This window comes from Antrostomus carolinensis, unplaced genomic scaffold (genome assembly GCF_000700745.2).
Source record: "Antrostomus carolinensis isolate BGI_N321 unplaced genomic scaffold, ASM70074v2 scaffold1927, whole genome shotgun sequence".
Taxonomy (NCBI): Eukaryota; Metazoa; Chordata; class Aves; order Caprimulgiformes; family Caprimulgidae; genus Antrostomus; species Antrostomus carolinensis.
The window spans coordinates 60128-73089 of record NW_010329358.1 but is presented as its reverse complement, the minus strand read 5'-3'; the positions used below and the strand labels follow the sequence as shown (position 1 = coordinate 73089).

At 39.6% G+C, this 12962-nt stretch overlaps 1 protein-coding gene across 1 annotated transcript in view; it reads left to right on the top strand.

The window, feature by feature from the left end:
• Positions 1–11350, top strand: part of MDFIC2 (MyoD family inhibitor domain containing 2) — a 44623-nt gene extending 33273 nt beyond the window's left edge. Inside the window, exons 3-5 of the mRNA XM_029086098.1 lie at positions 2260–2328; positions 6348–6569; positions 11091–11350. Of these exons, the coding sequence (XP_028941931.1) occupies positions 2260–2328; positions 6348–6569; positions 11091–11350 (551 nt within the window). The remainder of the gene's footprint in view (positions 1–2259; positions 2329–6347; positions 6570–11090) is intronic.
• The last annotated feature ends 1612 nt before the right edge of the window (positions 11351–12962 follow it).

The following is a 12962-nucleotide window of genomic DNA, read 5'->3' as shown; positions in this document are numbered from 1 at the left end:
TTCCTGAAGTTAGGGCCCAGCTGTGAAATCATAGTTGGGGCCAAACTTTGCTGTGAGGTGAGTGCACATGGCTCCTATTTTCTTCAAAGGGAATGGCACACATGGCCAAGATTTAACTTTCACCTCTCTATTCTTCAGCTAGCAAAGTCAGAACCAATGGACTATATGCAGGCAATTTAAGACAATTAAGAATATAATCAAGATTTTCCAGGACTTACAAGTGATTTGGGCTATATAATTCAATACACCTCAAAGCACAGATACTCAGCATAGTCTGAAGATCAGGCCATCTCAAATGTCTTTCTTTAAGCAGGTAAAATCCTAACTCACTTTGAGTATTGTGGCCATTGGATCCTAACAAATGGGGCATAGGATACCTCATCAAAATCATAAGTTCAAGTTTCTGGGTTGACTGGGATGGCTGGAAGACTTAACCACATCCCAACCCGTTTTGGGTACTGCACACATTTCTGCCCTGCCACTGCTATTATGGGACTTGAACACAGTGCAGACACTGTTCTGCAGCATCTACCCCCAAGAAAATCTAGGTTCAGGTTCTGTAGATCCAGATGGACTGGACTGCTGGGATGGCCCACAAGACTTTGAGGCATAAGTGCCACAGAGAGAAAAAAAGATGGTGTATGCAGCTCTTCATTTCAACTCAAGGTCAAGTGGAAAACTTTCCTACCTTCCTTGCTGACTCTCCACTTTCCCCCGACTCCATCTGTTCCTCACCCATCTCCTTCGTTCTGCGCTCGCCTCCCTCTTCTTCCTGTGTCCATCTGTTCCCTCCTTCCTTCAACACAAGTTGGAGAAGGGAAGTAAATTCAGTCATTCACTGAACAGATTTCAAGATGAACCCCCCTCCTTCTCCAGTTCTAACTTCATTCATCATGGTAAAAATTATAATGAATAGAAGTGTTGAAGGTGAAAATTTATTAGGGATTGTGTTGCTTTCTTATATCAAAAGCAGTTAAAGCTGTGTATAAACATTGGCTTCATTCATTTTTCTTAATATATGGTATAATTAGTGAGAAATATTAGTGGAAGTGCTTGCTATGCAGCCCATCAACACATGCCTGTCAGAGTTTAGGATCTGGTCCAAAATTTTTTGCCAGTCCTGTGATAGATTTATAATAAGCCTATAGAAGGCTTTACAGTCAGCTGGGTCACTAATTCATGAAGTTAAAGCGTATGCAATGAGGTCAAAAATTCACTATTGATAAAATAACCCCTCCCGGGATTGCACCATTACCTTTGTTACTGCAACAGCAAAATAAAGGAAACTCAGAGCTCCTGTGAACTACAAGTCCATCATCATAAATCAGAAGAGAAGCACTTGCGCAAGTTCATGATGTCATATGAAGCCCGATATATATTTATAGCCTTGTGTAGTATTTCCTATTTCCTTACAACAAAAATAAACAGTCTCTAAATCCCCTGTATCCTTATGCCTGAGCATAATGGGCACCAAACTGCAAAACCACCCATGATATATTAGTCCAGAGCAGCTTGCTTCAGGTGAGCTGTGATGCCTGCTCTCCCTCTGGCCTCTCCTACATGGATGTGAGCAGTTCCCATGGACTTTGCTTCATCTGCTGCATTCACTGTAGGGATAGTCTCACATCCCCTCCTACTTTGCCTCCCTGACCCTTGGAGAGAAAAGCAAGGAAGATTTAAGCCTCCAAGCCCTATGCATGGAGTGGATGGCCTGGCAAGCACAGCAGAGATGGAGGAGCTGAGCAGCCATGTGGGGACCTGGGCTTGCCACCACGAGGACCTTGGGTATGTTGCCCGCCAAGACAGCTAAGCTGTGGAGGTTGGAACTTGGGTTGCAATTTCCTTTCTCCTCCTTTGCTGATGATTTGGGAACCTCTTCTAAGTTTCTGGGGTGATTGGGCGTGGATTATGTCCCACATTTCACCGCAGACCTCCCAGCCCTCAAATTTTCTGTACCTACTTGAAACAGGAACTTCTGTGTTTGCCAGTGATCCTATTCCCCTCTTCTCAGATCAGACTTTCTCTCTTAGCAATTTGTTTGATTTTTAGCTTCCTTTCCAGAGATGAGACAGAGGGTAACAGAGACAGTGCACATTCCATGTAACCTCTCCCTGCAAGGAAGAACACTTGCTTCTATTTGCCCCCAAAGCAACAACTTCTGAAGTCAATGTCTGTCATTAAGTGGCTGGGGTGATAAATGTGCCAAAACACATTTATTTACAGTGTCCCTCTGCAATGTTCTTTTGTTCTTCCACCAAGACAGCTCCACAAGCTCCCTGCACCTCCCGGTGCTCCCTGGGGTGACACCAAGCAGTGAGGACCATCCAGGTAAGCTGCTGGCCCTGTTCATGTGTCACATCAGAGATAACTGATAGCAGACAAATTGTGTCCTTTAGAATGTCAAGAAAACTATTTTTTTATTATTTTTTATTTTTTGAAACATGGCCATCGAAACCTGGGGTTTGGGTTTCATTTTACTATGAGTCTTTTCAAACCAAGTGGGTGCAGTTCAAGCCTTAATACTTACAAATCATCATCCATCAGGTCTGATGTAGCTCTGCCTGCTTCATCTCAGGACTGAATGGACATGGCACACAGCTCTTTCAGTGATGAGCATGTGATATATTAAATAGACAGGTAGCGACAGCAATGCATGGGATAACGAACGGCAGGGAGACCAGCCAGGTGTTCCTTTGGTTCTTTGCACTGATACACAAAGATGCCTCATGGTGAAATTAAAAAGTTACACGTCCTAAACTGCTAGAGTTTTCCACACAGTTTACCAGTAACCTTTGGGATTCCTTGCCACAGGGGTGACAGGAAAAGGGCCACTGCCAGGATGGACGGGGGAAGAAAGGCCACCAGCGAGTAGAACCATGGGCTCCCTTGTCCTTTGCTTGTATGACACTTATGAGCCCTGCATAGGGTGATAGATCAGGTCTTCTCTTTCAGTGGCAACTTCTAACTAGTTACTCCAAACAGCTCTTTGGCATCATCCCATCCAGCAGAATAGAGTACCCCTTATCCCCACCCCAGTCCCTTGCCAAAACCAGACTTAGAGCCCTTATATACCACTATATAAAAGCTAATTTCAAAAATGTGCTAGGAAAATCCAGCCTTCTGTTCTCCAGGGCTGCAAGACCCTGGTTTGTGCCCAAGCCAAGGAAGAGAAACAAAGGTTAGGGGACCTACTGTAAATGCCTGTCTTGATATCACTTGCTGATATATGGTTATATCTGGTTATATGCTCCTCGCTATTAACCAGAGGGATCTGGGGCTGACATCAGTGGAAAGCAAGTTATTTACTTTGGGTTTTCATTAATTTAGACACTGTAGTCAGCCACCTGAATCACTCAACTTAAAGAAAAAAAGAAAAAAAAGAAAAAAAAAGGTAGAAATTTCATGTGAGTACCGAAATCTCTATTGTTAATACAAACATAGGTGAACAATTCCAGTCTTCTACTGCAACAGTCAAGGGAAGCCTCAGCTACTCTGTGTGAGGAAGAAAGTTGCTACTTCATCATACTATTTAAAAATGGCACATTATGGGGGTTCACCTCTATCTGCCTCTGCCCAACAGTCTAACATTGAATAATCTGAGCTTTCTTCATCAAGATACACTTATTTTTCCCTTTTAATTCACTTCAGTGGATGATTTCTACACATTAAAACCAGACATTTGTGGATATTTGAAGCTGACCCTCTGCTCATCTCCAGTTATAATTCAATTTTTTTTTTACATTCTCATTCGACAGTAATCATAAATAATATCATTTGTAAACTATATATTTTAAAAGCTTATTTGGCTCCACTTATTTGTTCCAAACTCTCAACCTGCTACTGTTCCATGCAGCAACAAAACTATTAAAAAAAAAAAAAAGTGCTAACCACTTTTTTTTTTTATGCTGGTCTAGCTTGATCTTTATTTCTTTAGACACTTTGTGCAAACATTAAGTTGATAAAAGACATAATGTAGATGGACCCACAGTTGAACTGAAGGTAATTGCATAAAAATGAAATGGAGACCTATAATTGTACACTGCTTTAGCCTCTATCACACTGTTTTCTGGAAGCAAGGATCTCGCTTGTCATAGCAAGTTGCTTGTTATGGTGATTGCATGAAGACTTGATCTAGCTGTACAAGACAAGTATTACATTACTTAAAGGGAGCTTTTCAAACTAAGAGTCTGACACTAAAATGTACTGTATTTTCAAAGATGTAGTACGCTTTAACAAACAGAAGAGTCCTTGAATGACAGCTTTTGTTACCCTTTTGTTTGATGGTGCTGTATTGAAAAATTCAGGTTATGTCTATGCCTTTCTATTTCTGGTTTTGATTTCTCTTCAACAGCACTTCAAGAATAAAAATTGACTCGAAGCATGAATAGTAGAAGTCAGTGGATACAGTAAATGTTAGTCTGGCATTTACTGATTAGTTCCGTCTGAGGTTTTTTTTTTCAGTCTCGTTTCTTGAATGCTTAAATGTATTTTGTGGGCCATCGTATTGTTGCAGAAATTGGGAACTCATCAGACATATTGTGATTTAAAATACATCTGCTTTAGACTTTTGGGCCAATTTTGAAAGTGGAAAATGATAGAAATCATCATTTTTGCCTAGGCCTTTCAATCTGATCCGTGTGTATTCAACTGCTCAGCCTCTGTGTAGCTCTCAGACTGGACAAGCATGATCCATTTGTAAGGCTGGCACCTGAATAACAGGTGGGGCACATGTCTTTTGGACTCACAAATCAATTATTATCCAATAAATCCAATGCATAAGGGAGACACTGCTTCCTCCAGAGCTCTGCTATTTCAATTAGCACAACTTTTCCTGGAGATGGTGTGTTATTGAATGAAAGTGCAAGAAAAATTGTGGTATGTCATTGGTCTATAAATGCTGGAAAATAGTGGTTACTGTACATGTAAGTACATCCAAAATGCATGGATTTTGACATTTTGGACTTGAAAGCCTGGTCAAGAAGTCAGAGAAGGGGAAAAAATATTATATTGACTTATTCTGAGGGGAAAACCATCAACAAATTATCACAGACGGGTTTCATACAACCAATGACCCTTCACCACCTTGTTGGCCTTCAGTGGACTTGCTCCAGATACCAGTTAGGCCTGAAATCCTTGCTTCCCCCTACTATGAGCCCAGTGATCCCAGTGGCTTTTCTCCTACCTTGCAATTCACCTATCCCATCCACACTTCCTCCTTTTGACTGCAAGGATACTATAGGACACAACTGCAGTCTCCTCAAGGTTTTGCTCTCTATCAACCTTTTGTTGGGTTTTCTTTAATATATGTCAGGGGTCAAAGGTATCTGAAAAACGAGAGATATGCAGGGGCTCTCTTCTGGCTCCTTGCTTTAGAGCACTTACTGTTCCTCTCAAAAAGTAATGTTTGCAAAACTGAGGTGTTTGTAAAGATTGATTTTCTGTATATAGCTCAAGAGCAAGCATATCACAAGATTTAAGTAAGATAAAAAGTGAGGCTGTGCTTGATGTGAGGTGCAGGAGTTAATCAGCTGTAGATAAGAATTGATGAGGTTTTATCATCCCAGCCATAGAGAGAATGACTGTGTTTCTTGGCCTCTTGATCACTTCAGAGAGTAAGTGAAACTATATATCAACCCATGTTTATCTGTGCCTGAGAAGTTCTTCAAGAATAAATTGAGCTCAGAACTCTTCTTAACCTTTCCCCTAGTTGGGGCTTAAAATTAAGCTTTCCCTCTGGTTTTTGAGCTGCCTCTCTGGCACGCTGACAGTATGTGAAGTATCCCATCTTGTAGTTGACTTCCAGGCCAACAATACAAGTGTGGATAGAGTTATGAAATAATGAATCTGGATATTAAACAGAGACCATCTGGCTTTCTTTGCTACAAGATTATGAGCCATGGCGAGCTGGCACATCTGCATCTAGGTACCACCTACACACACATTGTGGGCTGTAAATTTAGGGAAACAGAGCTGCTGTTGAAAAATAACAAGATAATTGTTTTGCCTCCTTTTATATCACAAATTGGAGTTAGGATATCACACTCGAAATAGATGTTGACTGAGGCAATGGTTCTGTTCTCTCTCCTAACCTGATCCCACCCAGTGGAAGTGAATTATTAGCCTCTAAATCCACTGGGTTTAAGAGAAAACCTAAGAACACAAGTTCATAAATACTTACACTATGAATAAACTTTACTTGTGTAAAGAGACTGAAATCATTAGGTAAGTAGGGTTAGGCCTTGGAGGTAAACAACTGTAGGCTTGGAAATTCTGCATATGTTATTCTTTCAGATCTCTGTCTCCATATCACAAACAAGTCTTTTTTTTTTTTTTCCTAATCCCACCAGATAACCACCTTACAAATGAAAAACATACAGATGAAAAGCCTATGAAAGGTATTGTTATGAGTTCTGTCGCAGAATTCAGCATCACAGACGTTTCATCAAAGGGTACCAAAAATGAGAAGAAATTGTCAGATGTGAGTACATCATCTATTGCTTCCCTGGAGAAATGCAGAGAATTCGCTTACATTGAAGATGACGCATCAGTACATCAGAGAGACAGTGACGGTATGTTTTATAAAACAGATTACATTTAAGCTGATTTCTAAATAATGTCCTTTGCAAGAGCATTGTGTGTATCTAACGTGAGATAAATGCTTACATGCTGAACAGGACGTTCAAGAGCATAGCCAAAAGCAACATGAGGTTGTCCTGCAGACATTTCTGTTATACTGTAGATGATCTTAAATTGTCACTGATGTTAAAGTCATAGAAGAGGAGCTTAGAGCCTGTTGGGCAACAGAGCATTTGTCATGAGTGTTTGCACAGAGATACTGCTGTTGGTACTAGTGAGTATCTCACACGAACACACTTGCCAGTAGCAGAGGCTGTTGCTTTTGCCATTGGTACTACAGCAGCTGCTGTGGTCACTGGACAGATCTGTGTTTGGTGGTTGACACATTACTTCTAAGGTCTGGTATATGGTGGTGTTGGATGGACCAGTACATCCAACTCTACCATTCTGCTGACCCATCACCAAACCCTTCCTCTACTGTCTGCACTGCAAAACTCACCTGGGTCAAGATGAGGAGCTCTCTTCATACTCTGCCCTGGTGTCTCTGATGACCAGGCCAGATGGATATATGTAGACAGGACTTCTGGTTAATTTAGTTTGGTCTGCATTTTGAAAAACCCTATTTGAAAACCAAGTGCTATGAAAAGTAGCAGCAGAAGCCAAATAGTTCAAATGCATTTTCACAAAGCAACATTGCTAAAACATAACTTGCTCTGGGGCTAATAATCAGAGCTGTCTTATCTTTTTATAAAATGAGCTGATCCTTTTTATTGTATAAAAGCACAAGTTAAAGAGCCAAATACCTTCATCTTTTTTTCTAAGAGTTTCAGAGGCAATCGTATAACCAAGAGATAAAGAATAGAATTGTGAACCCATTACAAACCAAGAGGCATGACTCGTGCTAATCACAGAATCACACAGAATCACATGGGTTGGAAGGGACCTCAGGAGATCATCTAGTATAACATCCCTAATTTTTGTGGAGTTATGCTGAGAATCAGCTGTTCCTGGTTATTCCAGGGGATGTTAAAATGTCCTCTGTGAAACATTTCTGAAGTGTCTTATGTGTGCCTTTTGCAAAAATGGATTAGTGTGTTATATCCAATGGAGCTGGGATCTATCATGTCTATCATTGAACAGTCCCTGGATTAAGATCTTTGAAATACAGATCAACACAATAAACTGCCATGGTCTCCAGGGACCACTACCATCCCCATTGTATCACTGATCCTGTAATAAAAGGAATGTCTCTGATACATCTATCAGAATGCATTTAATTTCCACAAAGGATCTGAAGTATTTATTTCGTTCAGGGAACTTGTCCTCTAGTCCAGACACTCACTATTTTCAGAGTTTGTTGACTATCTGATCAAGCCCCTCAACCATTACTGGCACACAGGTGTGTACCATGTGATGCAAACAACAGATTTCATACTCCTTAAAAAACCTACAAGTGAAGGAAATTAACAAAAAAACCAATCTGTGCTCAATTAATAACATTAAGGGCTGGATGGAAGCCAAGAAAACCAAAGGAAGCCAGATTTGAGGTTGTCACTGCACACTCTGCTCACTCCACTCTGACAAGTTACTGCTTATTTCACACACACGAGGCCAAATCCTGTTTGCTGATGAATGAAGAATCTCTGAAGGCAGAGCAATAGCTGAGGAAATGGGCGATTATTTTGTTGCCTGTGCTCAGAGAGGAACAGATCCAAAGCTCAAGGATCTCACCAAGGGTGACCACCGTGGCCTCAGCGAGCTTTGGACCAGGTTTGTACAAAGCATCATCTGAGTGAGCAGAGGGTGAGCTGACTGCCCCCAGACAACAGCAGGAAAATTTAGAGATGAGACAAGATAGCAAAATTATTAGAAGTTCTTCTTTTGTGGTAATTAATCTACTAATGTAGTGAATGAGAGCTGAGGTCGTTGTTCTCACTGAGATAAATGCAGTAATGCCATTCAGCAAACAGCAGGGAAAACAGGGGAGAAAAACAGGAGATTGCATCTTATTTTATGCAGTTTGTGGCTAATTTATTTTCAAATATATAAATGAATGCATAGGAATGGATGGTTAATTGCTAATATCTATTATTTATATACATTACCCCACTTAAAACAGGACAAAAAAGCCTCACACATGCAGATTTTTCGAAATGTGTTACATCCATTATCACAGTTCATGGTGTGTGCTCTGATGGGAATTTAAAAGCATCTTTACTGCACATCACAGACTCTGTGCTGAAACATTACTTTAGTATTAAAATCTTACACTTTTTGTGTGCTCTTTTTCTTGGATGAAGCCCTAAGAATCATATCTATTCTCTCCAGATTACATATGCACTGTTCAGGAAAAAAACTGTTACTGAAAAATAGATCTTTTGGGGGAGGGGGGAAGAAGGATCCTTAATTGATATATAATTTTGAATTTCATCTCTCATATCTATGTATAGGAAGGAAATTTCATAAACATAAGATATCTAAAAAGAATAGTCTTAATTACACCATGGACTACTGGATAAAACGATTACATTTTCTACACTGTAAATTTCATACAATTAAATGCAGTGGTGTCACCTTATAAAATGTTTCAATTTTATAATTATTTCAGTTCATTTAGTTAGAAAAAAATATAAGCATGAATTTACTAAGTATCGCCAAAATCTAGTCATTCTTATTCTACAGAACTGACTTAGAAGTTAGTTGTGCTTGTCTGAACTTAAATAGATCTTGACATATTTAAATAAGAATTAAAATTGATAACATCGGTGATGATATGCTACTTAGAAAGCAGTTCAATCACATGCTATTTATTCTTGCTACCTGCTTTAACTGCTTTTTTCTTTTTTTATAAAGAAGGTGGAATGATTTTTTGATTTTGTTTTTCATCAAGAAAGCTTTCTTAAAAAGAAAAAAAAAAAAAGAGCATAATTCTGGAAACTTCCTGGCAGTGAACTTTATGTTACGTGAGATAGAAAATGCCACAACAGAACCAATGCAGTTGAATGAGTTCACAGTTAGTCATCCTAGGGCAAGAAATGTGGTTATAACCATATGCTTTCCTGAAAGAACCAATGAAAAGGCATTCATATTGTTGAAGGCATTTTTCCTTTCCAAAAACAAGGAGGGAAAAAAAATAACATTGAAAGGTCTGGGTCTTCGCACTCCAACTGGATTCACACAGTCGGAATCTCACACCTGCTCCGAGCCCCGCTGCACTGGAAGGCAGCCTCCCCAGATGCTGTAGTTTGAATGGTGGGGAGTTAATTAGTTGATTTTTGAGGGGAACAAATATAACACAAAGTTTTTGTCATGGTGACCAAGTTTTTAGGAATATTCACTGGCTCCAGACACACCTCCTAGCTGATACTATTTTTCAAACTTTTGTCTCCTTTCAAAAATTAACAAGTCTGTGAATGCAAAGGTGAGAAACCCATTTTGGTGGGGAAGTGGAAGGACCCTGGGCTGAGAATCAGTCAGCACGCTGCCCTCTGTCAATGCTGCTCTCCAGAATTGTTTTTGCTCCTTGTCTTTTGTTAGGCAACCTAACTGCCCTTAAACATTTTTACTGAAACAAAATACTTTTAAAAATAAAACTATAAGCAGATGAGGAACCTGTACTCTTTTTGTGTGTGTGTGTGAGTGTGTAGATTTGGTCTTGTTCATAAGATCATCTCAGTCTTTATCCAGTTGCCATATTGAAATCATCAGCCAGGGACATACTGTCCTGTGGATCCAGACTGACCACATAGAAAAGCAAGAACTAGACCTGGAGAGTCTGAGGGCCTGATCCACTCTCCACAAAACTTTTGGGTATTTCCACACTGATTTCTATTAAGGATTGATTCAGACTGTAACAGACTTACAGCCCAGAAAGAAATAGTTTCAATAAGAAGGATTCAGTTCTGAACTCTTCATATGATGCAAAAATGCCCCTGAATGTTGGTTTTGTCTTTTTTTTTTTTCTTCCTAGAAATAGCAGAATCAGCCTCATGATTTTTATCTTCAATTGCAAACTCTTGTGAGAAAGAAAATAAACTCCAGTGTCAATTGTGTTGGTCAGGTAGCACTCTTGGCATCACAAAGCAGCAGCACTTCCAAATTCCTGCAAGGCTGCAAACTCCTCAGCAGAGCGTCCCTGCCGCGTGTGTTTCACTCCTGTGCTGAAATTTATAGCCCAAACACTTCAAGAATAGAGAATCATAGAGTCATTTAGGTTGGAAAAGACCTTTAAGATCATCAAGTCCAACTGTAAAGCTGCTTCAGAGCACTTGTTCCTCTGAACTTTACTGCCACAGAATATTTGCATTCAAATTACTTTCACGCCACTGTTGTTTTTCCAGAACAAACAAAATAAATCTTTTCATGTGACTTTATGGAAGTAGTTATCACCAATATATTTTAAACCTACCTTGTGTGCTGTCTCACATCTCATTTCTGTGTAGTCACATTAGCCTGAACCCAGGTAGTCAAGCACGCCCTTTTTCTTACATCTCGCTGCTTTTCCTTTTTCTTAGATGAATGCGCAACACTTATCCTGGCCTGCTTGTTCTGCCAATTTTGGGACTTTCTTATAATGCTGCCTGATACCTGTGAACATTGGCTGACAGATACCTGTTGTCCATCCAATAGATACTACCAGACCTCCGATGAAGACAACGCCAACAACGACTGCAACTGTGACTGTGACATTGATTGCAGCCTTTTTGAGTCCTGCCACGAGACTGGTGAATGCCTGGAACTTGCCATGGAGATTTCCGAAGTCTGCTATCGTTAATAGGAAAATAAGTGACAAAATTCCTCAAAACTGCCTGAAAAGGAACTGACAGAATACAAAGGAGATTTTTTTTCTTTTTTTTTTTTAAGATAACAGTAATAACCAGTGTGTTTTTCAACTGGGATTATGTGCATCATGCTGCTCCCACCCTGGAGGTCTCTATATCTGTACCAGTCTGGTTGTATGATTTCACAAACTGCTGAAACCAATAAAGGGTAAAAGAGGGTCTTCTCCTTTGCCATAGACAACAACAGAATTCCTAAGTGCCAAGGGTGCTCCATGCTTTACCCACCGTCAATCCAAGGCTTTTATAAACCTCTAATTACTTTAAACACAGTTTCCCCCCATTCATAAACACAGGACAAATTAGGATGTTATTTTAGGATTGATATATACTAATTCGTCTTCCTAATGGATTCATACATAAACATGTATTACACATTGTTGGTTATTATTAATAATGTATGATATAGCATCATTTTATAATTAAAAATTTATTTATGCAATCTCTTAAAACATACTTATATGCTCAGTTTAGGTAGAAAAGAAAATTAAATGAATTAGAAACCATGCTAGTGGTAATTACAGCAAACGTCTCTAAAAATCTCCAGTGAATTTTGTAGAGGAAGCATTTTAACAGGGTAGTGCAATTGGACGGTGTATTAATGTGCGTGCCTATGGTTATGTAATAACAGGTTATGCCTATTGTTCATTAGTTATAGGAAAGGGCTCCTTAAGTGTAATTAGCCTAAATGGGAATTGACTGCACACTTCCAGAGGAGAATTACCCCTTGGATAACCAGTAACTCCTTTGCCTGATTTTCATCTCTCGGATTTCTGCAAGCAGCAGAATATTGCCACCTATTCTAGTGGAAACAGGCATCTCCACCTGTGCACAAAAGATTCTAAAATGACAGTATCTATCCCGATTGTGCTTTCAAATTCCCTCTATCTCTTTTCTGACAGCAGGTCTGATTAATAAAAAGGAAATACATATCGCACATTACACATATGACAAAAAAAGCATGTAAATTCAGCTGCCTGAGGGTGCAGAACACACGTCTTAAGAACAGAGGATAATACAGAGTTGCTTGCTTACACTAGGTATCTATAGACTAACACCAAAGACAGTGTTTGCTTTGTATAGGCACTGAAATTTCTCCCCAAAACCCCACTGATCTCAGTGCAGAAGTGCCTGGGGAATCCCAAACAAGAATCCTGGACAAGATACCGGGATACTCAGCATTGTTGAAATCATTGAAGCCACTTGTTTAATAATCTGATTTTCAGATCTGTAGTCCTGTCACACAAATATTTAATGGAAACAAAAAATTGTGTGAATTTCCTTTTTTCCCCCCCGTACTTCTGGAAAATTAATGTTTTTGGAAAATCAGAAAGTAAGAAGTAGGTAGAACTGCTAATTATCTTTGTACACATATCTTACAAAGCTTATTGACCTGAGGACAACAAACCTTAGAAATACAGCTAGCAGCTCTAAGTACCTTATTTGTGTGCTCCTTCCAGGACATCATATTTTAACTGCAATGTCACATGGTGAGTTGGAGCCACCTACATGACCAAAGTCACTAGTCCTTTATTGCCACACCTGCAC